Here is a 26,724-nt window from a genome sequence, read left to right as displayed (position 1 = left end):
GGAGATGTGACCTATCCAGCGCAGTTTGATCTTCAGCAGCGTGGATTCGATGCTGTCGGCCTCTGCCATCTCGAGTACTTCGATGTTGGTGATGAAGTCGCTCCAATGAATGTTGAGGATGGAGCGGAGACAACGCTGGTGGAAGCGTTCTAGGAGCCGTAGGTGATGCCGGTAGAGGACCCATGATTCGGAGCCGAACAGGAGTGTGGGTATGACAACGGTTCTGTATACGCTAATCTTTGTGAGGTTTTTCAGTTGGTTGTTTTTCCATACTCTTTTGTGTAGTCTTCCAAAGGCGCTATTTGCCTTGGTGAGTCTGTTATCTATCTCGTTGTCGATCCTTGCATCCGATGAAATGGTGCAGCTGAGATAGGTAAACTGGTTGACCGTTTTGAGTTCTGTGTGCCCGATGGAGATGTGGGGGGGCTGGTGGTCATGGTGGGGAGCTGGCTGATGGAGGACCTCAGTTTTCTTCAGGCTGACTTCCAGGCCAAACATTTTGGCAGTTTTCGCAAAACAGGACGTCAAGCGCTGAAGAGCTGGCTCTGAATGGGCAACTAAAGCGGCATCGTCTGCAAAGAGTAGTTCCTGGACAAGTTGCTCTTGTGTCTTGGTGTGAGCTTGCAGGTGCCTCAGATTGAAGAGACTGCCATCCATGCGGTACTGGATGTCAATCTTAAAATATGCATCTGATTATTATGTGCAACGTGGGTAAGGCCTGGTGTGCGTGCACTGTCAATCTGTTTTAGGTTCAGTCACATAGTATTAAACTTGGACAAAAGTTCTGCACTCTGTAAAGTAGGCTTCCTATCAGCTCACATCCTGCCCTCGCCCCATCTCACTGTCCCAGATATTTCCTCGCTGTCACCCTGTCCCAACCTCTTAACTGTCCCTGAATGACAGGCGCTCTCTCAATGGAATTCCCTTTCTTTTTGGTGAATCGCTCCGCCTCTGTTGCGCAGCCTCCGTGCGTCGACTTTACCATTGGCTGAGGGTAGATCACGTGGGCACACCTCTTTGCATAATTAGTTAGCCAGCATTTGTTAGCTGGTTCTGAGAGTCTAACCACCACAATATCGTGGCTGCCGGCCGGATAATGAGAAGGGCTCCGAGAATGAGCGGCTTTTCAGTTGCACTTGTTCGCGTCGCCCTAATGTAAAACGGGAGCGCTGCTGACTACACTCCACCGCGCTGGAGCGTTAGTCGATCCTTGTGGTTCACGCAATGTGATGAGTGGGAGGTCACGCGCATGCGTGAGATGTGCCGTCCTTTCTGTATTGTTACGCATAAGGCACATGACCCATCTGACCACGAACCTACAAGGCTACTTTGGAGCTCTTGCAACATTAAATGTAAATAGTAGTGTACGAAGAGTAAAGCAACGTAGATTATTCAGGAATCCGGTGATAGCGGGGAAAAATGTTTCCTTCTGCCGCTGAGTGTTTGTCTTTAGGCTCCTGCACCCTTGCCCCTCCCTTCCCCGAAGGTAGCAGAGTGTGCTGGGGGTTTTTGAGGACAGAGGCTGCTTTTTAAAGACTGCATCGTAGATGTCCTCACCTGTAATGTCACAGGCTGAGTTAACTCTGGAGATTTTTCTTGACCTGAGATTTGGCGCCTCCGTACTAGACAAGTGATGCCACAAGCCAGAATGCCCTCCATGGTACACCTGTAGAAGTTTACAAGAGTCTGGTGACATATCGAATAACTTCAGACTCCTCACGAAGTACAGACGCTGGTGAGCCTTCATGATTGCATTGACATGGAGGCTCCAGGTCAAATCTTCAGAGATGTTGACAGCTAAGAATTTGAAGTTCTTGACTACTGAGCTGTCAATGAGGACTGGGTTGTGTTCCCCTGACTTCCTCCTGAAGTCCACGATCATCTCGTTGGTTCTGAGCGCAAGGTCGTTGGTGTGACACCACTCAATGAGCTGATCTATCCCCCTCCTGTATGCTTCCTCATTGCTGTTTGTGATTCTGCCGACAACTGTGGTGTTTGAGCTGCAAGATGAAAAAAAATTACATACACGTTTTTACTTTTGAATGCACATTTTGTAACAAAAATTATATAAATGTTAAGAAATACATGCATGCAACATTTATTCATGTATGTAGTTTATAAACTGTTAAATTGTATTAGTTTCAATAATCAAAAACTACACATACTGTACATACACCGTACAGTAGTCAAGTTTTGGCAACCAATTTTTAGGGTAAAATTGGGGGGGGGGGGGGGGGTTGAAACTACTTTTGACCACGGTAAGTACCTGTGTTGTTCGTGGTATCGGGAACTCAGGTGGATAGGCAGGTGGCCAGAACTGGGAGGTAAGTCCGTGTTTGGGGCATCGGGGCATCAGGAACTCAACGAACCGCATATTGTATGTCAAAGAGCCACATCAGGTTCATGAGCTTCAAACCAATGAGTTATATCTATCTTTATAGACTTTATGTTATAGACTATGTTATAATAATATGTGGTCCCACCACTGGACACACATTCCTCTCTCTGCCTTCTGCAGGGACCGCCCCCTCCATGACTCTCTTGTTGACTCCGCCCTCCCCATCAATCATCCCCTTAGCACTTACCCCTGGTCCACTTGCATCTACACCTCCTCCCTCACCACCACTCGGGGCCCTAAACAGTCCTTCCAAGTGAAGCTATATTTTTTTACTTGTAAATCTGCAGGGGTCATCTACTGCATCCGATCCTCCCATTGTGGTCTCCTCAACATCTGAGAGATTGAGTGCAGACTGGGGGATTGCTTCATTAAACGCCTCGGTTCTGTCCGCCACAATAACATGGATTTCCTGGTGACCACCCCTCCAATTCCCTTGCTGACATGTTTGCTCATGCACTGCCAGACTGACCCACCCACAAAATTGAGGACCAACACCTCATCTTCTGTCAGGGCACCCTCCAACCGGATGACATTAACAGCGACTTCTCGGGTTTCCTTTAAACCCCCTCCCCCTGCCGCCTTCTCCCCTTTGTTGCCTTTCCCCCATCTCTGTCTCTCTCTTCCCTTTCCAAATTTACATTTAAATGTTGAATTAAAATTTTTTATTTAAATTTAGGCATACAGCATGTAAACAGGCCCAGGAATCTGTGCTGCCCAATTTTGAACAGTGGGAAGAAGCTGAAGCTCCGGGGGAAGACCCATGTAGACATGGGGAGAACATACAAACTCCTTACAGACAGCACAGCATTCCAACCTGGTCCCGAATGCTGGCACTGCAAAGACATTGCGCTAACTGCTGTACCAACCATGCAACTCCAATTTCAGATTCCTTCCCCAAAGCCCAATTTGGAAAGCACATCCATTGTGTACGTATGTGATATCCAGTCAAAAGCCTGGTCTAAACTGACCAGGCAGCTGTCCACCCTCCTGTCCTGTACCTAAGTGATGTCATCTCCATCTTCTTTCACAGAGTCAAAATCACTTCTCACCTCTCCTTTTATCAGATCCAAATAACACCTTTTGTTGGTCTCGACTTGTCCCCTTCCAGTCTCCACTCTTTATTCTGCCGCCTTTCTGTTCTTTGCTTATTCCTTTATTCCTGAAATGTGGCTAATATATCCTTATCTCCTAATGATGCTGTGAGATCTGCTGAGTTCTTCCAGCATTTACTGTGTTTTTCCTAGAATCACAGCGTCTGCAGACTTTTGTGTTTCATTCTTGTAAATAAAGTCTTTCTTAGGGTTCTAAAAAGTAGGTTTCACAGTTGTGCACTGCTCAGAGATCCCATCAAATGTGCAGGACGGCAGAAGGAGGGGTGGGTGGGTGCTCAGGGGATGATTGATGGGGAGGGAGGAGTCAACAAGAGAGTCATGTACGTGCTCTCCAAACTGGGCTTCGGGGAAGGAATCTGAAATTGGATTAATCTGCTTTACATGCCAGTGTTCACAAACAAGCAAAAGGACTTGGCCTGGCTGGCGGTGAGAGGAACCCTCCCAGTCAGATCCCTTCTGTACCACGAACCGTCACCCATAATGCATGTTGTCCCTGAGATGACTGCGATGGAGAGGAAGACAGTCGCCCACCTCTTGGTAAAATGCAGATTTGCTAAGAGAGTGTGGAGAAAAAAGGAAGGGTCATTGTCACGGTTCATCCTCAGCAGCAGAGTGACAGAGGACTCTGATTGACAGGCTGTTCCTGTCGACGCTCACAAAATGCCAGTGGTAACAGCAATGTTGCCGCTGGTGTGGACCTGCGGAGAGCAAGGAGAGTAGTCACAGTGCTCCCATAGGGTCCAATTGCCCAGTTCAACTGCTGTCAGCTCAGTACAGGCTTTAAGCTGCCTGTAAATGAGGCCGATGTGGCTTTATTTAAAATTGTGCGAACCCGGGGTCTGAAACCTACAATCAGAGGCAGCAATGAGAGGTTGCAGAGTCCAGGGAAGTAGTGGCCTGGCGCAGGGCAGCAGAAAATGGGGAGACCACTCCAGTGAGGAGTAGAAGCAGAGGAGACAACCCACAGGATGGTGACCAGTGAGGGGCTCTGAGGCTGAAAAACACTCAGGCGGTAGACTCAAGTTGAGGAACCCATGCTGGCTGTGCGCTGGTGTTGACTCACGCTGGGCTGTGGATTGCTGGAGATTGGCGCAAGACTGGCTGGATGGGTACCAGGTATCAGAACTTGGATGCAAGAGGGTGCCGAAGGCGCTGAAGGGTTCGGAGGTTTGGATCTGGAGCTCGGGTTGCTAATGGTTTGGACTGAGCTCTGTGGCTGTGGAAGCGTCGGAGGCACCGGGTAACTCTGGGGGGGACTCTCTTTTGCTTCTCTTTCTTTGACTGTAAAAGGCACTTCAGACAATTTCTGCCAATGGAGAATATGTCTACCTGGAACAGGGATCTCCAAAGTAGTTGATATTGACCCCCTGGGTTCGATGGGACTATCCAAGGGGTTGAAAAATGCCATGGGGGGTTGAAAGGTGGAGGAGGGGGGAGGGTTGATTGAAATTTTGGGGTTGAAAGAATTGTAGAGCCCAGGTCCCTGCTCCTGCCCAGGAGCCCAAGGTTCCCATTCCTGCCCGGCAGCTCAAGGCAACTTCTTTGATGTGGACGGAACTGCACCTGATGTTGAGAATGGAGTGTCTGTCGCCAATACAGTACCCAGCTCCATTTGGCAACTTCCCGGCCAGTAGCAAAGGTTTTTTTATATATATTGTTATTGCTTGCTTGGTTAACTTACAGATTTGTTACCTGGCGTTTGGAATGTTGTTACAAAGTTTGGGTTGTTGCTGGGAGGCTCAGACACCATGGATATGGAAACTGCACGTCTGCATATTTTATTTATTTATTGTATGTGCTTGGGGGAATCTATGAGGGATCAAAGATTCCATGAAGGGGTCGATGGTCTAAGACCAGTGGTTTTCAATCTTTTTCTTTCCACTCACACAGCACTTTAAGTAATCCCTGTGCCATTGGTGCTCTGTGATTAGTAAGGGATTGCTTAAGGTGGGATGTGAGTGGGAAGGGAAGGTTAGAATCACTGCTCTAGACCCAATTGCTACTGAAATATTTTGCTTGAGAAAACTTGTCATTGGCCCATTTCCATTGGCGTTAGAAAACTCTCAGCCAATCGTTGTAAGCACAGTCTAGATAGATCTGTACACACTGTGTACATAACGAGTCAATTAGGGATGATTAAAACAGTGTTTTCCAACTTTTTCTTTCCACCCACATCCCACCTTAAGCAATCCCTTACTAATCGCAGAGCACCGATTGCATAGGGATTATTTAAAGTGGGATGTAAGAGGGAAGAAAAAGGTTGAGAACCACTAGTCTAAAGTTTGGCGAAGTTTACTTTTGTCAACCGGGCGCCACCCAGTGGCGACAAGGAGGCACGACGTGTTGGGAATGCAGCGACTCCCAATACGCCTAACTCTCGCGAGAGTTTCGTCAGGAAGATGGCGGCGGTGTGAGGCTGCGTGTGTAGGACCTCGCGGTTTCCAGGGCAGCCATGCAGCACGACGATGTGAGCGGGCGTCCGTGTCCGCGGAGACTGGGGCTGGGCGGACGGGAGTGGTTGGGGGCTCGGGATCCGAGCGTTCAGGTCGCCGGGGCTCGGGGTCTGGGCGGACGTTGCACCCACGGGGGCCGGGCCTGGGCTGACAGGGGCCGCCGTGGGGGCCAGGGTCTGGGTGGACCGGACGCCCCGAAACCGGGCTGACCGACCCGAGCCAGCGTGATCGGAGTGGGAAGCTGCTGATGTTTCAGGCCGGTGGAGCCGCTGTATCGCGGCGCCAGGGAGCCGGGTCTCATCTCCGTCTTTACCCTCCGTGGGGATTTGCTCCGGTTCCATCCACATTCTGAAGGCCGATGTCAGTCGCCCCCCGTGTAGGTGAGGGGTAGAATCCGAGGAAGGGTGGATGCCATGTCATAAGGCTGGTGTTAATGTGTGGCCAGTGGTTTATCTGTGAACAGCGAGAGGGTAGTGATGGAGGATCATCATTAACTTGAAGTCTGAGTTCTGTTTCCAGTAGCTGATGCTTTTCATTCAGAATTGCAGGTGTTGGGATTATTTTTCAGAGACCAAGGCAGACCATAAACACCCCAATAAACGTGGGAAGGGAACACTAACCAGATGCCATGACTGTGGCCTTGAATGTATCCTGGATCTCTTGGTGTACTTTGAGCAGACAATGCTTGTTTTCATGTGTTCTAAGGCTGAGTACCATCATCACTGACCTGCGAGGGGAAATGTGTAGAGATCCCACTGCATATATGAAAGTTCTATACCTTTCAATCTTAAAAAAGCAATTTCAGGCCCTGAACATTGTCACAAGGGTGTTATTAGTTTTGCAAAACTTGAGAACTCAGTTAGCACAGTTACTAAACGGATGATTGAGTCTGCTAAATAGTCAGACTCCTGCTTGTATCCAGTTCTTTATGACTTCTCTGTCCTTGATCTCAGGCAGTGGTCAAGCTGGTTCCTGTTCTTATCTATTTTTTCTGCTCTGGCACCAGCATTCTGAGATTATCAGCTTTAATTAAGCATTTTTATGATTCTTTCAAGAGATACATGGAACTAACTGTTAGATTTGTCACAGACATTTCATTCATACCCAAGAGATAACTTGTATGAGAAAGGAAGAACATCCTGTTTTTTTACATCAAGGTGACACGTTACTCTAAACATTTAAACATAAACAATCCACATATATTGCCCCTCCCACAATAAAGGTACACAGAGAAACTCTAGAAATCGTGGATTTCTTCCCAATGCTCGCAGGAAATGTTTGTTTTTGGCAAAATTCACCTTTGTGGCTTTTGGCCCATTGAAGGTGAGCACCTTAAACGCAGCTTAGAACTCGCTATGTTTCCAGCAGCAGTGATCTCTGCTTCTGGGACTTGGACGAGTTACAGCTCAAGGTCCTGGAGAGATGACATCAAGGGACGCACTGAGGCTTGGCGCAGCCAACACAGTTAATGAATTGCAACGCCAGTGACCCGGGTTCGAATCTGGTGCTGTCAGTAAGGAATTTTTACGTACATCCTACATCTGCATGGTTTCCTCCAGGTTCTCCAGTTTCCTCCAACCATTCAAAAACGCAATGGGGTTGTAGGTTAATTGGGCAGCACGGGCTCATAGGCCGGAAGAGCCTGTAACCATGTTGTATGTTTAAATTAAATTTTAATTAGTGGCAGTGGTGCTGTAAATGGTCAACAGCACAAAGAACAAATATGAATGTCAATAACCTTTGTACTGCTTCCCTTTATCTTTAGGACCCGACAAAGTGGAAAAGACAGATACCTTTATTGTGGGAGGGGCAATGTATGTGGATTGTTTATGTTTAAGTGTTTAGAGTAATGTGTCACCTTGATGTAAAAAAACAGGATGTTCCACCTTTCTCATACAAGTTATCTCTTGGGTATGAATGAAAAGTCTGTGACAAATCTAACAGGTTCCAATGTTAATTCAGTATTTTTATTTGTGAATAAAGTGTATTTTAATATAAAAAGTGGGATTTCAAACAGTCCCAGAAATAACTAACCCCAGCATATCTCTCAATCCTACATGCAAAAAGGTACAATTATTCAGGATGTCACTTCATACTATTGCTTGGATAATTTTATCCCCAGGGTTTTGGTCCCCAAATGATGGTCGCTTGTTGGCATTTTCTGCTTTAAGCGTGTTTTAACGTGTTTGTGAGAGGAAGCATCAAAATGAAGTGGTTTCTAAACAAGCTTCTCTTTTCCAGGTGATTTGGGATGTTATTGGAAACAGACAATTTTGTTCCCACAAAGTCAAGTGAGTAAATTAGAGATTCAGAAAGTCAAAGAGCATGGCTTAAAAATTAATGCACTACCCCCGCCCCCCGAGCTTGAAGATTGCATCAATCTGCAGCAGTGGACCAGGAATTGATTTTCTGAAAGGAGGAATTGATATCAACTTGGAGTGAAAGAAGCAAGTCTGCAGATTCTGGGGTCGTGTGCAATACACAGATGCTGGAGAAACTCAGCAGGTCTTATGAGGCAAGGTTAGCAGAACTAGGGCTTTTACCTTCGGAGCAAAGAAGGATGAGAGATGACTTAATGTAGGTTTACAAAATTCTGAGAGGCATAGGTAAGGTGGACAACCAGCACCTTTTCCCCAGGGCTGGAGTAGCAAACACCAGAGGACATCCGTACAAAATGAAGGGAGAAAAGTTTAAGGGAGACATCAAGGGTAAGTTTTCACAGTGAGTTGTGGAAGCTTGGAATGCCTTGCCAGGGGTGGTGGTGGAACAAAAGGGCAATGGCTTTCAACCTTTTTTTCCACTCGCATGCCACCTTAAGTAACCCCCTACTAACTGCAGAGTACCTACGACATCCTATGCCATAGGTGGTCTGTGGTTCATAAGGGAATACTTAAGGTGATATGTGAGTGGAAAGAAAAAGGTTGAGAATGACTAGGACCTTGAAGTTGGTCCTTTACTTCCTGTGGATGCTGAGTGACCTGCTGGGTTTTTCCAGCACGTTTGTGTACTTGATCTGTAGCTAGGCTTTGTTTTGGAATTGGGAATATTCCTGTCTGTTAAATCTCTTCAATGCTTCAGAAAATAAATATCAAAATGTGATGATTCCTTCTAACATTGGTCATTTTACTCGTAGAACTAAAACCCAGAATTTTTGTCGCAATGAGTACAACATCACAGGTCTGTGTAATCGCTCATCCTGCCCTCTGGCCAACAGTCAGTATGCAACCATCAGAGAAGAGAAAGGTAAGCCACCGGGCCACTTTCACATTATGAGGTGCAAGCTTTTAAGCCACATTTCCATCATTTAACGTGAAATAAGGCAGATCCACGATATGAAGGATCAGTTGATAACAGAAGGGATTTTAACCAGAAAGTGGCTGCTGGGGTCTAGTGTGATACACAAATGTGCTAGAGAAACTCAGCAGGTTACACAGCATCGACAGGGTAACCAATGATTCGGGCCTGGACCTTTCATCTCTGGCAGGTGCCTGAATAAAAAGGTGAGAGGAGGAAGGATGGGGCAGTATTTGTCGATAGCCAGGAAGTGTATTGCGGTCACATGGAAGCCCAATTCTCAACTTAGTGTTACACCACGGAGTACAGAAATGCAGAGTTGCATTCCCCTGGTGAAGATGACTTATAACCTGAGGAAGAAGTACGACTTGCATTCATTGAAGTGTGGCAGCCGTATCTAAGGCTCGGAGGTGCACAGATATGATCTATACCACCCCCCCCCCCCCCACTTGAGAAATGAGTTACGATACAAGCTGTCCCTACAGATAAATAAAGTGAATTAAGGTTGAGGCACAGACAACGTGTGTTTTAATTTTTTTTTTCCCTTTGCCTTTTATGGTTTATTTAATATCCAGGGAAGGATAAAATACCGAACACTGTATGGTATATTGTGAGATACGAAAATGCCTTATGTTGTTTTGTATATATATATGCTTGAGCCTTTTAAAATAAAATATTTAAAAAAAAGGTGGGAGGAGGAAGGATGGGGCAGGCTAACAGGTGGATCCAGGTTGGATGGTGGGCAGAAGATTTAAAAAAAAACTGAGGTGATGGGGGTAGGGAGGAAGCTCTCTGAAAGAAAGAAGAGAAGGGGTTGTGGAGTTGGAGAAAATGAGACAGAGGGTCAGGGAAAGAGAGAGACTTGGGAGGGGATTAATGCTGTCTGGTTGGAGAGCGCCCAGACAGAATACAAGGTGATATTCCTCTGATTTGCAGCTGGCCTTGGTTTGGCAGCAAGGTCATGGACAGATGTCAGTGTGGGAGTGGGATTAAAGTAGTGAAGTCCTGGCTATTGCAGCAGACAGAGCAAAGGTCCTCAACGAAGCGACCTCCCTAATGTAGAGAAGGCCACGTCGGTAGCACCAAATGCAGTAAATGACCCGTGAACAGGCTAGGTCGTGAGATTACAAAGAGCTTAGAATGTGTTGGCATGGTGGATGAATAGCAGCATAAACTGGTAACATCCTTGTAATAATTAGCAATGCGAGTTCGTAGCAGTCATCTTGCACGATTAATGCATGGCATGTAGAAGCTGCCAGCAGAAAGTGGGTGCAGGTGGAATTTTGTACTAGTTTGTCCATCCATAACACAAAGGTTTGAGGTGTTAATGTGGAAGGTTACAGCAGGATAAAGACAGGTTGCAGAGTTGGGTGGAGAAGTGGCAGAAGGAGTTCATTCTGGATAAGTGTGAGGTGATGCATATGGAAGGTCAAACCTGAGGGCAGAGTACACAGTTAAAAGGTGGATTCTTAATAGTATGGAGAACAGTGGAAACTTGGGGTCCAAATCCATAGATCTCTCAAGGTTGCCACGCAAGTTGATAGGGTAGTTAAGAAGGCCTATGGAATGCTGGTCTCTATTAGTCATGAGATTGAGTTCAAGAGCTGTAAGGTAATGTTGAAGCTCTATAAAAAATTGTTTAAATCACACTTGGAATATAGTGTTCAGTTCTTGTCACCTCATTGCAGGACAGATGTGGAAGCTGTGGAGAGGGTGCAGAGGAGATTTACCAGGATGTTGTCTGGATTGGAAAATGTGTCTTATGAGGAAAGGTTGGAGCTAGGGCTTTTCTCTTTGGAATGAAGAATGGGAAGTGACTTAATAGTGGTCGACAAGATTGAGAGGCATAGATAGGGTGGACAGCTGGCTCCTTTTTCTCTAGGTAGGATTAGCAAACACCTGTGGATATCTACAACGAGAGGGGAGGAAAATTTAGGAGAGACATTAGATGTTATTTTCTTTGAAACACAGAAAGTAGTAAGTGCTGGGAATGCTTTCCCACGGGTGGTGGTGGAGGTTGATACAATCCGGACATTTAACAGACTCTTTGACAGGCACATGAATGCAAGAAAAATAGAGGGTTATGGGTGTGAGATGGGGAAGGTTTAGCTTGTTGAGAAGGTTTCTATAAGTTGGCACATCATCGTGGGCCAAAGGGCCTGTACTGTTCTGGAATGTTCTATTGATGTCATAATTTGGGATGTGAACTTTTTTCCAGCTTCCACGGTTGGCTCATCTCCACTCAGTGGGAATCATGTGGAATCTGAGCCTGCCTGCTTTCATTCACAGGCTAACATTGCTGTTTTGCATCCTTTAGGCCAGTGTTTCCTATACATGAAGACAATAGAGCGAGCAGCCTTTCCATCTCAATTATGGGAGCGGGTGAGAATTGAATTAATGACTTACTTTAAAAATCTTGCAAAGTTTAGATTGCCAAATGGTTTTGTCCTCAAATGCTGGTTTGGGATAGCCCGCATGGTGGTTTGTGTGTGATGTGAAGATAATCACATGGTAAGATAAGGGTGGCATAGTTAGTACAATGCCATTTCTGTGCCAGTGTCCAGATTTTGAATCTGGCGCCATCTACAAGGATGTACTCTCTGTGTCTGCTTGGGTTCCGTTTTCTTCCCACCCTTCAAAACATACTGGGGGGGGGGGCGTTGTAGGTCAATTGGATGTTGGCTCATGTTCCTTTGTTTAAAAAGGGCTCCAAAAAGTAAACCAGGAAATTACAGGCTAGTGAGCCCCAGTAATGGGTAAATTATTGGAGGGTGTTCTGAGAGATCGGATATATAAGCATTTGGACAGCCAAGGGGTGATTAAGGATAGTCGGCACGGGCTTGTGCATGGTAGGTGGTGTTTAATGAATCTTGTAGAGTTTTTCGAAGAGGTTACAAAGAGAGAAAGTAGATGAAGGAAAGGCTGTGTATGTTGTCTACATGGACTTTAGTAAGGCCTTTGACAAAGTCCCATATGGGAGGTTCAGACACTAGGTATCACTGGATTTGAAATTGGCTGAATGGGAGAAGATAGTGGTAGTGGATGATTACTTCTCAGACTGGAGGCTTGTGATTAGTGATGTGCCTCAGGGATCGGTGTTGAGACCATTGTTGTTTGTTATCTATATCAATGATCTGGGTGATAATGTGGTAAATTGGATCAGCAAGTTGCTGATTAGTGGGCAGTGAGGAAGGCTTTCAAAGTTTACAGAGGATCTGGACCAACTGGAAAAATGGGCCAGATAATGGCAGATGGAGTTTAATGCAGACAAGTGTTAGGTGTTGCATTTTGGAAGGTAGGACATATGCAGTAAATGGTAGAGCACTAAGAAGTGTGGAGGAACAAAAGGATCTGGGAATACAGATACATAATTCCCTGAAAGTGGCATCACAGGTAGATAGGGTTGTAACGAAAGCTTTTGGCATCTTGGCCTTCATAAATCAAAGTATTGAGTACAGGAGTTGGGATGTTCTGGTGAGGTTGTACAAGACATTGGTGAGGCCAAATTTGAAGTATTGTGTGTAGTTCTGGTTGCCAAACTACAGGAAGCAAATCAGTAAGATTGAAAGAATGCAGAGAAGATTTACTAGGTCTTCGGGAGTTGAGTTACATGGAAAGATTAAACAGGTTGGACTTTATTCCTTAGAGTGTAGAAGAATGAGGGGAAATTTGATAGAGATTTACAAAATTATAAGATGTATAGACAGAGTAAATGTGAGTAGGCTCCACTGAGATTAGGAGAGATAGGGCATGGGTTTAGTCAAGTCAAGTCGCGTTTATTTTCATTGGTACCATAAACCTCGCAGTGTACTGTGAAAATGAGATAGCATTTCTCCGGACCGTGGAGTGGGGTATTTACATGGATAAATTACCTCAGAAACTTTTTATAAATATCTCTTATAAATATCATGTTACATTTGCTAGCTCTCTGTCCCCAGAGTTCAGAAGCGTCACGACTTAGGGGGAAAAAGCTGTCTCATAATCTGGACATGAGGGCCCGAATGCTTCGGTACCTCTTCCGAGATGGCAAGAAGGAGAACAGATTGTGGGAGGGGTGTGTGGATTCTTTCACGATGTTTATGGCTTTCCGCAAACAACGGCCGTTATAAATGTCTATCATGGCAGGGAGATAGACCCCCAATAATCCTCTCAGCAGTCTTTACTATCCACTGCAGGGACTTGCATTCTGAGATGGTACAGTTTCTGAACCAGGCGTTGATGCAGTTACATAGAATGCTCTCAATGCATTCCTTGTAGAATAGAGTGAGGGTGGAAGTTGGACTTTCCTCAACCTCCGCAGGAAGTAAAGGTGCTGTTGGGCCTCTTGGCAATGGACGGGGGCCATCCAGGACTGAGCACACAGCCCTGAAGGGCCCCAGTGCTCAGTCCTCAGCTTTCGGGTGAAAGGGGAAATGTTTAGGCGGAACATTGGGGGATCTACTTCAGTCAGAGGTGGGAATGTAGAACGAGCTTCCATCTGACGCAGTAAATGCGGGCTCACTCTTAAGTTTTAAGAATAAATTGATTAGATACATGGATGGGAGAGGTCTGGAGGGTTATGGAATGAGTGCGTCATTTGGAGTAGAGGAATGATGATTTGGCACAGACTAGAAGGGCCAAATGGCCTGTTTTCAATGCTGTAGTGTTCTACGGTTCTTTGAGGTCCATGCATGTGGGGATTGTCGCACATGATGTGAATGTGTAAGCAGTAACTCGTGTGCAAGGAGTACATTATACATGTGGGTGCTATTATTCCTGAAATTTAGACACATTTTGTATGGAAATAAAAATCCTAGTTTGGAAAACACAGCAGAAAATGCTTGAATAGGAGCAGGAGTCGGCCAGGTGTCCCATCGAGCCTGCCCGCCACTCAACAAGATCATGGCTGATTTGGCTGTGGACTCAGCTCCACCAACCCGCCTTTTCCCCATAACCCTCAATTCCCCTACTTAGCAAAAATCTGTGTCTTAAATATATTCAATGAGGCATCCTCTACAGTTTCCTACTCGCAGGGAAAAGCAGTTTCTTCTCATCTGCCTTAAATCCAACCCAAATTTTTTATGTCTTGTAGTTCTAGTCTCACCTACCAGTGGAAACAACTTTCCCGCTTTTATCTAACCCCCTCATAATTTTATGCATTTCTCATTCTTCTAAATTCAAGCGAGTCCCAGGCAACTTTATCTTCCCTCAACCTGATGAACCTCCTCTGTGCCACCTCCAGAACCAGTATACTCTACTTTCATGTGAGGAGACCAGAAATGCCCACAGTATTCCGAATGTGGCTTCACCAGTACCCCAGTACAGTTGGAGGAGTACCTCCCTGCTCTAAATTCAATCTGTCTAGCAATGAGGGTCAACAACAGGGTGGCACGGTGCAATGCTATTCCAGCAACAGTGACCCAAGTTTGAATACGCTGCTGTATGTAAGGGTTTTGTTTCTTTTCCCTGTATCTGTGTGGGTTTCTTCTGGGTGTTCCGATTTCCTCCTGCCCTTCAAAACATATGAGGATGGTATGTTAATTGGGGTATTTGGGCACCATGGGCTTGTAGGCCGAAGGGCCTTTCACTGTGCTGTATGTCTAAATTAAAAATTTAATTGAACCTATTTGCCTTCTTGATCACCTGCAAACCACCCTTTTTGTGATTCACGCACAAGCGCTCCCAAGTCCCTCTGCATAGCAGCGTGCTGCAATCTTTCACCATTTAAATAATCTAATTTCCCACTTCTCACTGCAGCCTTTGGGTAGAAGGTGCAAAAGTCTGAAGACCAGCACCTCGCGGTTCAAGAGCAGTTTCTTTCCAACAGCTATCAGGCTTGTGAACCTCCCCTTGTTAAACTAATCACTGCCTGCTCTGACACCAGAAAAGGACTGTCTGCACTGTTGTAACACCACTTTGTTTTCTTGCACTATGGAAACAGAATATTGATTATCTATTGAATTTATTATCTCTTTAATGCATACTATTATTTTTTTAAAAGAACAATCTGATTGGCAAGTAAAAATCTCGGTTCATATGAACGTTATGCAATGTATATGATAATAAACTCATTATCATAATCCAATTGATTTTTACCTTCCACTTTGGAAGGGAAAAAGAGATGCCATTTGTGGAGAGAAAATCACTTACCTGTATATGCCATTGTGTAGGATGATCTGAAACTTAAAATTTTCACCTTAAAATTGGGACATCCTATACAAAGAGTCTATAATTCTTACTTTGTCGACAAAGTCCCAACACCGCCGCCGTCTTCTCTCCGACTCCAATGCAAACTCACGCACACCCCATTAGTTGTTTGTGAAATCTCAACACTCCTCCGCGGGGTCCATCCGCCTGGTCTCTGTACAGGCTTTAAATGGGGAGTCAACAGTGGTTTATTTTAAAATATGCAAATAAAATGTAAACATTTAAATTAAAATTTGGTATTAGGATATTGTGATTTGCTTTTAACAGCATCTACTGGCCAAATTTTGGGAGAGTTGTCTTATACAAAGGGTATCAATCAAAACCAATATTTTAGGTGGAAATTTCAGAGTCGTCTTATACAAGAGTCATCCTATACAATGGCATATACGGTAATATTTCAGTTCAATGACATTTAATCCTTGCATTAGAATATATTTGCTGTTCAGAATGCTGTAAAATATCAATCCAATTTTGGTTTCCATCAGGACTGTTAGAGAGCTAGAAATCAGGATCGGGGTTCAAATCCTGCACTGCCTGTAAGGAGTTTGAACGTTCTCCCCGTGACTGCATGGGTTTTCCCCAGGGGCTCCGGTTTCCTCTCACCTTTCAAAACATAGCAGGGTTGTAGGTCAATCGGGAGTAATTGGGCGGCACAGGCTTGTGGGCCAAATGGGCCTATTACCGTGCTGTATGTTGAAATAAAATTTAAAAAAAAACTAGATAATCTTTTAAAAACTTAATGAGCATTTCCAATGTTGTTTTTTTAAATCTGTGTCCACAATACTCGACTTCTACACTTCTTGTGGAAGAAGCCCCTTTTCCATTGTACATACATGTGCTGTTTGAAACGTGATCAGCTTCTTCCTCAATGTTTCACAGGTGAAGCTGAGTAAAAATTATGAGAGGGCTCTGGAGCAGATCGACGAGCACCTCATCTACTGGCCCCGGTTCATTCGGCACAAATGCAAGCAGCGTTTCACCAAGATCACACAGTACCTGATCCGCATCCGCAAGCTGACTCTCAAGCGGCAGTAAGTTCCGTCGAACGCGAGCGTGGTGTCTGATCAGAGGGCAGCATGAGCTTTGTGGGAAGAATCTGGAAGGAGGTGAAAGAGCTGCTTTCAGCAGTGGAGTTGGTGAAGATCAGAGATGAAGGCTTGAGCTGGAGAGAGCTTGAATATATAGCCCCTTTCACACTTGCATCCCTGTAAATCGACTGTTCAGTGTCCCGGGATAGGAATGGGGGTTTGGCCTTTCACACTAGATCACTCCTAACTGGGACACTGAACGCTTTCACAATTGCAAGGGTTTATCACCAGCATTTGGTCTGTTCTACCTTTAATACGAAGTGCCTGCAATGCATTTGCCTGTTTCACACTTGCCTGATCTCAATGCCGGCGTCAGAAGGTACTAGAGGTTGAGGCCGGCAATCCCTGGTGTGAGATGACATCATCTGACTCTGGAGTTGAGTAGATTTTGCTTTCACACTTGCCACTTTAAAGGCTGATTGGCGTTGTATTCCTGGGATCACTGGCAAGTGTGAAAGGGGCTTATATCAAGACCTTGACTCACCAGTGCCCCTTGACACCTTGACCTCCAGAATTTATTGGTAAATCAAAATAGCAGATAATAGGGTGTGAAGATCTGAGAGAGCATTGGGCATGAGAGCGAATTTTAACTGGCGAAACCACATTGTTTATGGGCTGTCATTAAACAGTTAGGATCCCTTCAGTAATTTAAACACAGATCATTTTCATAATTACTGCAAAACAGGCAGAGGTGGTGATGTCTTTGCTTCACCAAGGGGGGGTGGGGGGGGGAAAGGAAAACTAACCGATAACTCTCCCTCATTTCTCTTCAGGAGGAAGCTGGTCCCTTTAAGCAAGAAAGTTGAGCGGCGGGAGAAACGAAGAGAGGTAAAAATATTGATGCTGTGTCAGATGGGCTGAAAGGAACTCATTGTTTGGCCACTCGATCTCCAACCTCCATTCTGATGTCAGTGGGAATCAGTGACCACTCGGTCTCCAACCTCTATCCTGTCTTCAGTGGGAATCAGTGTCTACTTGATCTCCAGTCTCCACTCTGACATCTGCTGGGAATCATCTCCAACCTGGCACAGCAACAGAGCCGCCACTGCCACCCAGAAATGCTGGCTGCCATACTTGGTCACAGCGCCATGTAGAGTCTTCCGGCACATAAATGAATCTCCCCACCCCCATCGTTGTTTCTCCACAGTCTTGAATCTTTTAATTGTTCCACTAATCAGTTCAACAGAGCTTTTTTTTAAATCTCTTTCCACCATTTTATAAGGTAGAGTTCTCCAAATCATAATACATGGAGTGAATACATTCTCTTCTCGTCCCTACACCCTCTGGTCTAAACCTGTGTGCTGATTGCTTGTGTTTCTACCACTGCAAGCTCTTTCCTTATTTACTCTTATCAAAATCATTCATGGTTTGGAAGAGTTCTATTAACTCTCTCCCTTAAATTTCTCACAGAAAATTATTGATGTGCAGTTGATCTGTGGACACAAAGGTGACTGCAATGCCAGTCTGAAAACCGCAGAGTCTAGCAGAATGGGGGCACCGGAAGTTCGTTTTTGTAATGACTGTGGCTGCTGCTTTGTGACGCTGTTCATGGTTTTCCATCAGTTTTTGCCAAAAACTGGTGTAGGCTTCATCGCACAGGGCTCGCCAATGGGTTCAGACAGCAGCCGGAGCTTCTAGTTCTCTTGCCTGGATGCCACAGTAGCATAGGGTTTCCTATGCTTTATAGTGCTTGCACAGACGACATTGAGGTCTCTTTCTGGTCTTCAGTTCACCATAGAGTAGCTGGTGAGGCATACGGTGGTCATCCATTCTGATGTCATGTCCCACCCACTGCATCTGGGCACTGATGATCAGGGACTCGATGCTGGTGGACTTCGCGCGACCCAAGACCTCCAGGTTGGAGACATGGTCTTGCCAACAGACACCAAGGATGGAATGGAGGGTGCACATGTGGAATTTCTCAATAATTTCTCCAGGTGTTTGATGTGACGTTGGTACAGAGTCCAAGCCTCACATCCATCTAGGAGAGAAGGGATGACCACAGCTCTTAGCCTTTCAGCTTTGTGGAGATGCGGATGTTGTGTTGATTGAGCACTTGGTATGCAGCCTCCCCAGAGCCTGCCTGGCCTTGCTGATCCTGGAGTCAAATTCTTTGGCCAGAGACCTATCACTCGAGATGATGCTCCCCAAGTATTAGAAGCTGTTCACATTTGTAGCAGTGTCTGAGAATTTGTTTAGCATTAACTGTAGATCACTATCTTTGTGCACCAAGAGCACACAGTATTGAGCAAAAAGGGTTTCTTGAATGACTGGGTAGAGGCACTTTGTCCGAGTGTTCAAGCGACAAAGGTCAAAGAGATGTACACTCCCTCGTCCAGACCTTGGACAGCACGTGACAACGTGCAAGTGAAGAACAGATTGAACAAGACTGGGACTTATACACAGCCCTGCTTCATCCCATTAGAAGTGGCAAATGCACCTGATGTATCATCACTAGAGGACCTGTCCTATCATTCCTTCATGAAGCTGGTGAATCATTTTTACGAATTTCCTTGCGCATCTGTAATATCCAGAGAGCCTCCCTGTTTACCGTGTCAAATGCCTTTGTCAGGCTTGTTCTGCTCGATGCACTTCTGATCTTGTCTCATGGCAAATATCATGTCCACTGGATCCTGTTCTGGCCAAAAGCTGCCCTGCGCCTCTGGGAGATTCCTTTCCGAGGCAGTGACAAGTCTGTTCAGGAGGACGCTGGCAAAAATGTTGCTTGCAATGAACAGCAGTGAGATACCCCTGTAGTTTCCACAGTTGGAACTGCTTCCCTTATTTTTGTAGAGAGCCACGATGAGGGTATCTCAGAAGCATAGAAAACAGGCCCTTCTAGTCTGCCAAACTACTATTCTGCCTAGACCTACTGACTTTCCCCCAGTCTTTATCCCTCCATGCCCTTCCCATTAATCTATTCATCCAAATTTTTCTTAAATGTTAAAATTGAACGCACATTCACCATTTCAGCTGGCAGCTCATTCACACTCCCACAACTCTCTGTGTGAAGAAATTCCCCCTAATGTTCCCCCTAAACTTTTCCCCTTTCAACCTTAACTCAGGTTCTCTGGTTTGCATCTTACCTAATACTCTGAGAACAACATGTAGCATGAAAGTCTGTAGACACTGTGATTGTAGTGAAAACACAGACATGCCTGAGCCCGAAACGTCAGTAATACATCTTTATCTCCTATGGACTCTCCGAGACCTGCTGAGTTCCTTCAGCATTTCCGTTTTCACCTCTGAGAACAATCTCCAGATTCTCTACTTTAAACAAAACTGAAATCTAACCTTCTGGTGATCGCTAGCCTCTGCAAGGTCTTGAGGTTTGAATTGAGTGGAATGCTCAGCTTGCCCCATTTAGATGTGCCTATTGATTTGGGGAGGGCTGGTTTCATGGCTGGATGTGGCAGTGTACCAAAGTCTGACTGATGCCTCCTTGCAGGAAAAAGCCCTGATTGCAGCTCAACTGGACAATGCCATCGAGAAGGAACTGCTGGAGCGACTGAAGCAGGGCACGGTGAGTGGCTGCCCGGAAAGTTGAGGCTCTAACAGGATCTCGCGAACAGGGTCATTGTGGAATGCTGTGCTGGGGATATAATAAGCGATTGTACTGATTGGCGAATCTGTTAAACCAGTGGTTCTCAACCTTTTTTCAACTCACATTACCATAGGTGCTCTGTGGTTAGTAAGGGATTACTTAAGTTGGTATGTGAGTGGAAAAAAAAGGTTGAGAACTAAAAGAGATGATTGCCCATTTATCTGCAGAAAGTTTTGTTTCAGCCCTTGTTAAATGTAGACATGCAACGTGGCAACAGGCCCACGAGCCTGTGCTGCCCAAATACACCAATGAACCTACAACCCCTTTGTACATTAGGGAAATCTCAGCTTACCAATGGGCTGGATACCCACCTAAAAGTGATCTCTTGCCCTGTGCTGATAATGTCTTTCTCTCCCATCAGTATGAAGATATCTACAACTTTCCTATTCACGCTTTTGACAAAGCACTGGAGAAACAAGATGAAGAGAGTGAGACTGACTCGGAGGAAGATGATGAAGTAAGTGTAAGAGACTAAAGAACTCACCAACCCTGCCTTGAATCCCATTGACTTCAGTCGAATTTGGAAGCTGCTCAGAAGCCATCTCTTCAACACTCGTCTCTTTAGACTGTGTCACCGAGCATGGCTGGAGCAGTTGTCTAGTATCCCAACTGTGTCTATGCAATCCCAATAATCCTTCTGTGGACTTAGATTGGAGTACTACGTAAACTCTGTATCAATCCTGTTTCTCAGTTGGTATGGAGTAAAATAGGAAAGTCTGCAGATGCTGTGATTGAAGTAAAAACAATGTTGGAGAAACTCAGCAGGTTAAACTTGATAGTGGACTTTATTCTTCTTTGGCTTGGCTTCGCGGATGAAGATTTATGGAGGGCTAATGTCCACATCAGCTGCAGGCTCGTTTGTGGCTGACAAGTCCGATGCGGGACAGGCAGACACGGTTGCAAGGGAAAATTGGTTGGTTGGGATTGGGTGTTGGGTTTTTCCTCCTTTGACTTTTGACAGTGAGGTGGGCTCTGCGGTCTTCTTCAAAGGAGGTTGCTGCCCGCCGAACTGTGAGGCGCCAAGATGCACGGTTTGAGGCAATATCAGCCCACTGGCGGTGGTCAATGTGGCAGCCACCAAGAGATTTCTTTAGGCAGTCCTTGTACCTCTTCTTTGGTGCACCTCTGTCTCGGTGGCCAGTGGAGAGTTCGCCATATAACACGATCTTGGGAAGGCAATGGTCCTCCATTCTGGAGATGTGACCTACCCAGCGCAGTTTCATCTTCAGCAGCGTGGATTCGATGCAGTCGGCCTCTGCCATCTCAAATACTTCGATGTTGGAGATGAAGTCGCTCCAATGAATGTTGAGGATGGAGCGGAGACAACGCTGGTCAACGGCTCTGTATACGCTAATCTTTGTGAGGTTTTTCAGTTGGTTGTTTTTCCAGACTCTTTTGTGTAGTCTTCCAAAGGCTATTTGGCTCAGGCTGAGCTTCTCCAGCACTATGTTTTTATTTATCTTCCATTCTATGATGCATCCAGTGTGTGTGCACTTGGATGCACCTCCAACATTTGCAAGGTCTCATTGTTACTGCTAAACTCTCCCCACTATCCACTCCATTCTAGGAGAAAGTAGTGGGAATGATGAACTCCAATCCTATGAGGCACAGGGAGAGTGGGTGGGGATGCAACACAGATCAGGAGGGCGGGCTGTGTATTCACTCCAGGCGGGAACATCTGAATGCAAACTATGCCATGCCCGGTTAAGTTAGCGCTTGGCATGGGATGCTGGTGGATATAAAACAGACATTGGGGAAGTACATTAGCTTGTACTTTGCAAGATATTTTCTTCCATTTACTTGCATGTGGCTAATAATTCAGCATAGAGGATGTCTCCTGAGCTTTAAAAACATTCACCTTGCCAAATTGGGCCTTGGGGATTTGGTGGAACTACTGGAGGCTTCCAGCCTTCTTTTTGTCATCAGTTGCCTGTTCTCTCTTCCACTGCAGGACGTTGACCGGGTGGAATATGTGGAGGATGATAATATAGATGAGAGTGACCTGAGTGACTTTGAGGTAATGATCTATGTTCGAAATGGGACCTCTTGGGATGTGAGTAGTGTTGGAACACCCTTCCTTTCTGAATTGCTTCCCCAGCAGCTTTGTGGATAAATACTGATGATTGGCTATCTCCAAATAAAAGACAGTTTAGTGATGTACTTTGCGAACAATTGGCTCTCAGTCTGGGTTGGATTTGTCTCCAGGTGCTAATATGGAAATCAATACCAATTCTTTCTTTTCAATTTTCTATGACTCAAGTTTATTCTGACATAAAATATATTGACAGTTTAACAAGAAAGTTCGCAGATGCTGAGGTCAAGCGCAATGCACAAAGGTGCTGGAGAAACTCAGCAGGTCACGCAGCATCCATGGGAAGTAAAGGGGAACCAAGGTTTCGGTCCTGAACCCTTCGTCAGGTTAAAAGAAAATTTGGCAGGCATCGAAATGAAAAGGTTGGGGGAGGGTGGTGGGAAGAGCACAGGCTAACATATGAGGCCAGGGGTGCACACAGGTGGGAGGGCAGAAGAGGGGGAAAAAAAGCTGAGAAGTGATAGGGGGAGGGGGTACCTCTGATAGAAGGAAGGGCATGTGGAACTGGTGGAAGGGAAGCAGAGGAATGGGGATAGAAAGAGATGGGAGAGGCACAGTGGAAATCTGAGAAGTCTATGTCAATGCTGTCTGGTTGGAGAATGCCCAGATGGAATACAAGGTGGTATTTCTCCGATTTGTGAGTGACCTCGGTTTGGCAGTAGGAATAGGATGTGAAATTGAAGTGGTTGGCCACTGAGAGTTCCCCCTTACTGCAGCTGACAGAGTGAAGATGCTCTGTGAACAGAGATGAATTAGCAAAGGGGAGATGCTTTTGTCGTGTGACGTGGCATCTACGGAAAAGTGAATGAATGGACATTGGCTTGGCCTCACGTTTGGTAGATCCACGAAGCACTTGCGCAGACAAGAATGCTGCCCACGTGATGTGTGCCTGTGAAAGGGAAATAAGAGTTGAAGCTTTTGATCAGCTACCTGCCGGGCTCATCTGTGTGAGTGCACATGGACCAGTTGCACTGTTATTGGCTAATTGATGTTGGTCTTTCTTGAACACAGGACATGGACAGGCAAGAGGACAGTGGAGAGCAGGAATCGGACCAGGAAATAGAGGTAGAAACCTCCAAGTCCAAGGGCAAGACTCCGGTGAAGGGCCCTGTTAGACGGAAGCGACCGCTGGTAGAAATTGAATACGAGCAGGAGATCGAGCCAGCAGTCAAAGCCAGCAGCACGTGACCACCTCGGGGCGACATTGGTCTTGCTGATGGTGAAATGTGGACGCTAGCTCCATTGGATGGATATTTTAGAGCAAAGCATCTTGAATAGTTTCCTCAACAGCACAGTGTTGCTGCTTCAACAGGCCTTGACTCAGGAAAGCTCAAACCATTTTAAATGTCCATGCAATGTGACTGTCCAATTGATTTTTGTTTTGCCCTTTTTATAAATTATAAATAAAGACAAGCTGTTTTCCAGCCATTATGTCAGAGCTGCTTGCGTTCTGTACAGCTGTGCTGTTATCGCCTGAACATTGGTGCAGGCCAGTGGTTCTCATCCTTTTTTTTAATCCAATATACCACCTTAAGTGATCCCTTACTAACCATAGAGTAACTGTGGCATCCTATGCCATAGGTGCTCTGGTTAGTAAGGGATTACTTAAGGTGGTATGTGAGTGGGGGGAAAAAAGGTTGAGTGTCAGCAGCTACTTTTTGAACCAGAACTGCAATAAGTCTGGCCTCTTCACTGTGGTTAAATGGATGAGTAAAATGTTTGGAGAATTCCTCAGTCAGTGGTGCCCTTTTCAAAAAGACATGGTTAGTGGAACGCTGTAACAGCACGAGTAACTCGGATTTGAATCCTGAACTGTCCTTTTCGAGTTTGTACATTCTCCCTGTGACCACATGGGTTTCCTCCCACATTTCAATGATGTACGGGGGTTGTAGGTGAATTGGTCATATGGGTGTATTTGGGCGGCATGGGCTCATGGACTAGGACCCGTTACTGTGCTCTGATTTAAAAAAATAAGTCCGAGGGTTTACTAATCTACACCTCATATCCTGCATGGTTCACCTGCAACCCAGTGGTATGTTCATGTACCTACAATTTCTTGTAACTCTTTTCTCCTGTGCTCCCTCTCTCCCACTCTGATCCTCCCATTTTGTTCCCTTCCCTCTCTCCTTTTGGTTCAAAACACCCAATCTTTCCTTCATCTCTTACATAAGAAATAGGAGCAGGCCATTCAATAAAATGATGGCTGATCTGATGGTCGGCTCATCTGCCTTTTCCCCATAGCCCTCAATTCTCCTCGTCTGTAAAAATCTAGCCAACCTCATCTTAAATATATTTTACTGAACTCACCTCCACTGCTTCAATGGGCAGAGAATTCACCACCTTCTGGGGAAAGCAGTTCCTCCTCATCTCCCTTAACTCTACTCTCCTGAATGTTGAGGCTACGCCCCCTAGTTCTGGTCTCCCCACCAGTGGGACCCTCTCTTTCATGATTTTATATCTTTCTATAAGATTCCCTTTCATTCATTAATGATTCCCACCATTACCTACTAGTGTGTTCCCACTTATCGCACTTCATTGACTCTCTGTACCTTCAACCCTCTTCCCTTTTTCCCCTAGCATGCACCTGCCTCTTGTCTCCCAACACCCTCCCCCCCCTTCCCCATGGATCCTGAGTGGAAATAACATATCAGGAATGATTGCCAGTTTTTGGACTGTACTTGTTGGAGTACAGAAGGTTGAGACCTCTTTGAAGCATTTCAAATGCTGAAAGGCCTGGACAGAGTAGATGTGGCAAGAACATTTCCCACGGTAGGTGATTCTTGGACAAGAGGGCAGAACTTCAGGATAAAAGGGCGTCAATTTAAAGCAGCTGTGGAAAAATTTCTTTAGAGGGTCGTGAGTGTGGAACGTTGCCAGAGTTGGGTGAAACTGATAAGTATTTGATTAGTCAGGGCATCAAGGGTTGTGGGAAGATGGATCAGTCATGATTAGAATAGCAGAGCAGATGCCATGGGCCTACTTCTGCTCCTACATCTTGTGATCTTGAGTGTGTATCGGCCATGGTGAACTTGGCAAGGTTAATTCCAATGTGTGAAGAGCCCAAGCTGCTGGTGGACTTGCAACGAGACAGAGATCATGAAGGTTTGTCTGTGCTTTTATCACAGTTCTGTACAGATACACTTGTCACAACAGTTGTTACATGTCTCGCTGCACCCGCTGCAGACACTCCAGCACTGTTACATTCTCGCAGTTCTGGCGCACTCCTTCCAGGAGAACCTAAAGAACACGAGAAAGGCCAATTATCCATGCTGCAATGTGTCAGGGACAGACTGGTGCAATACCACACTGGGAGGAGAGGCATGGGATCCAGAAAAATAGAGGGTGATGGGTGTGGGGTAGGGAAGATTTGGGTTTATACAGGTCAGCACAACATTATGCGGCCAAAGGGCCTGTATTGTGCTGTACATGAGTCTGTGAAACCAATGCAATTATTTCAATATTTTTAAATAGTTGCTGGAATATGGTAATTGTCTTTTGAATAAAATATATTTTGAGAGTCACTTTTGTCAGTGAAAGTGCTTTTATTTAAAAGCTTTGCACTTTAATGCCTTGGGATCTTTTGTGTTCCCTTGAGGGAGTCCAGCACTCCCTCAGATCCACGTCTGGAGTACCTCACTTCATCGTTGTGCCCAGTCCTTGAAGTCAGACTCGTTTCACAATTAGGTTGCAGTTCGAGAATGCAGCGATCCACGTTGAGCTGCACTCAGAATTTGGGAGTTGGTGGGCTTCCACGAGGATGCAGCCGAGGTACAACAGGAGTGCACTGCTTCCATAACACCCCTTGTAGGATCAGAAACCATTCAACCCATCAAGTTTGCTCCATCACTGGCAGATCATTCTACTCAGCCCCATTCCCCCAACTTCCTATAACCTTTGATACCCTGACAATTCAGACACCTATCAATCTTTTGTCTTAAATACACCCAACAACCTGGTCTCCACAGCTGCATCTGGTAACAAATTCCAGAGGTTCACCACTCTCTGACTAAAGAAATTCCTCCCTATCTCTGTTTTAAATAGGCACCCTTCAATCCTGAAGTTGTGCCCTCTCGACCTAGACTTCCTCACTATGGGAAGCAACTTTGCCACATCTACTTTGTCCTGGCCTTTCAACATTCAAAATGAGGTCTCCCCTCATTCTTTTTAACTCCCAAGAGTTCAGTTCAAGAGCCATTAAACTTTCCTCAAATGCTAATCCCTTCATTCTAGGAATCATTCTTGTGTATCATCTCTGAACCCTGGACTCCAAGTGAGGGCTCACCAGTGCCTTATAAACCCTCAACATCACATCCCTGCTCTTGTATCCTGTTCCTCAATATACGAATGCCAATATTACATTTGCATTCTTCACCACCAACTCAACCTGGAACTTGAACATCTTGCAGTCATTGAGAGAGACGAGGATTCAATGAACAGGATGGGATGGTTTCGATAACGGGTCTGCTCTGGGAACCAGTTCACCCTGTCTATCAAGGC

General features: G+C 45.6%; 2 protein-coding genes and 1 non-coding gene across 8 annotated transcripts in view; 2 read left to right on the top strand and 1 right to left on the bottom strand.

Moving 5' to 3' along the window:
* The first annotated feature begins 1,206 nt into the window (after positions 1 to 1,206).
* On the top strand, positions 1,207 to 1,310 carry LOC138756007 (small nucleolar RNA U13). The gene has a single exon (XR_011352686.1). It is a non-coding gene; the product is annotated as a small nucleolar RNA U13 (small nucleolar RNA).
* Positions 1,208 to 25,748, top strand: mak16 (MAK16 homolog (S. cerevisiae)). Of its 2 annotated transcripts, none has more exons than XM_069917756.1 (10): positions 1,208 to 1,352; positions 8,205 to 8,254; positions 9,097 to 9,206; positions 11,575 to 11,639; positions 16,323 to 16,474; positions 17,305 to 17,359; positions 19,980 to 20,054; positions 20,497 to 20,592; positions 22,087 to 22,152; positions 23,239 to 25,748. In XM_069917756.1, the coding sequence occupies exons 1-10, from the start codon at positions 1,230 to 1,232 to the stop codon at positions 23,413 to 23,415; spliced, it is 969 nt and encodes a 322-aa protein (XP_069773857.1). In that variant the 5' UTR covers positions 1,208 to 1,229; the 3' UTR covers positions 23,416 to 25,748. The 2 variants fall into 2 exon arrangements, with proteins under 2 accessions (XP_069773857.1, XP_069773858.1); XM_069917757.1 differs by lacking the exon at positions 1,208 to 1,352 and adding an exon at positions 5,897 to 5,977.
* Positions 25,327 to 26,724, bottom strand: part of tti2 (TELO2 interacting protein 2) — a 14,401-nt gene continuing 13,003 nt past the window's right edge. For all 5 annotated transcript variants that reach the window (XM_069917749.1, XM_069917751.1, XM_069917752.1 and 2 more), the window contains exon 8: positions 25,327 to 25,464. In XM_069917749.1, coding sequence (XP_069773850.1) covers positions 25,384 to 25,464 — 81 coding nt within the window. In that variant the 3' untranslated portion in view covers positions 25,327 to 25,383. The remainder of the gene's footprint in view (positions 25,465 to 26,724) is intronic.

This window comes from Narcine bancroftii, chromosome 2, assembly GCF_036971445.1.
Source record: "Narcine bancroftii isolate sNarBan1 chromosome 2, sNarBan1.hap1, whole genome shotgun sequence".
Taxonomy (NCBI): domain Eukaryota; kingdom Metazoa; phylum Chordata; class Chondrichthyes; order Torpediniformes; family Narcinidae; genus Narcine; species Narcine bancroftii.
The sequence above is the reverse complement of the archived record's forward strand: the minus strand, read 5'-3'. Positions and strand labels throughout refer to the sequence as shown.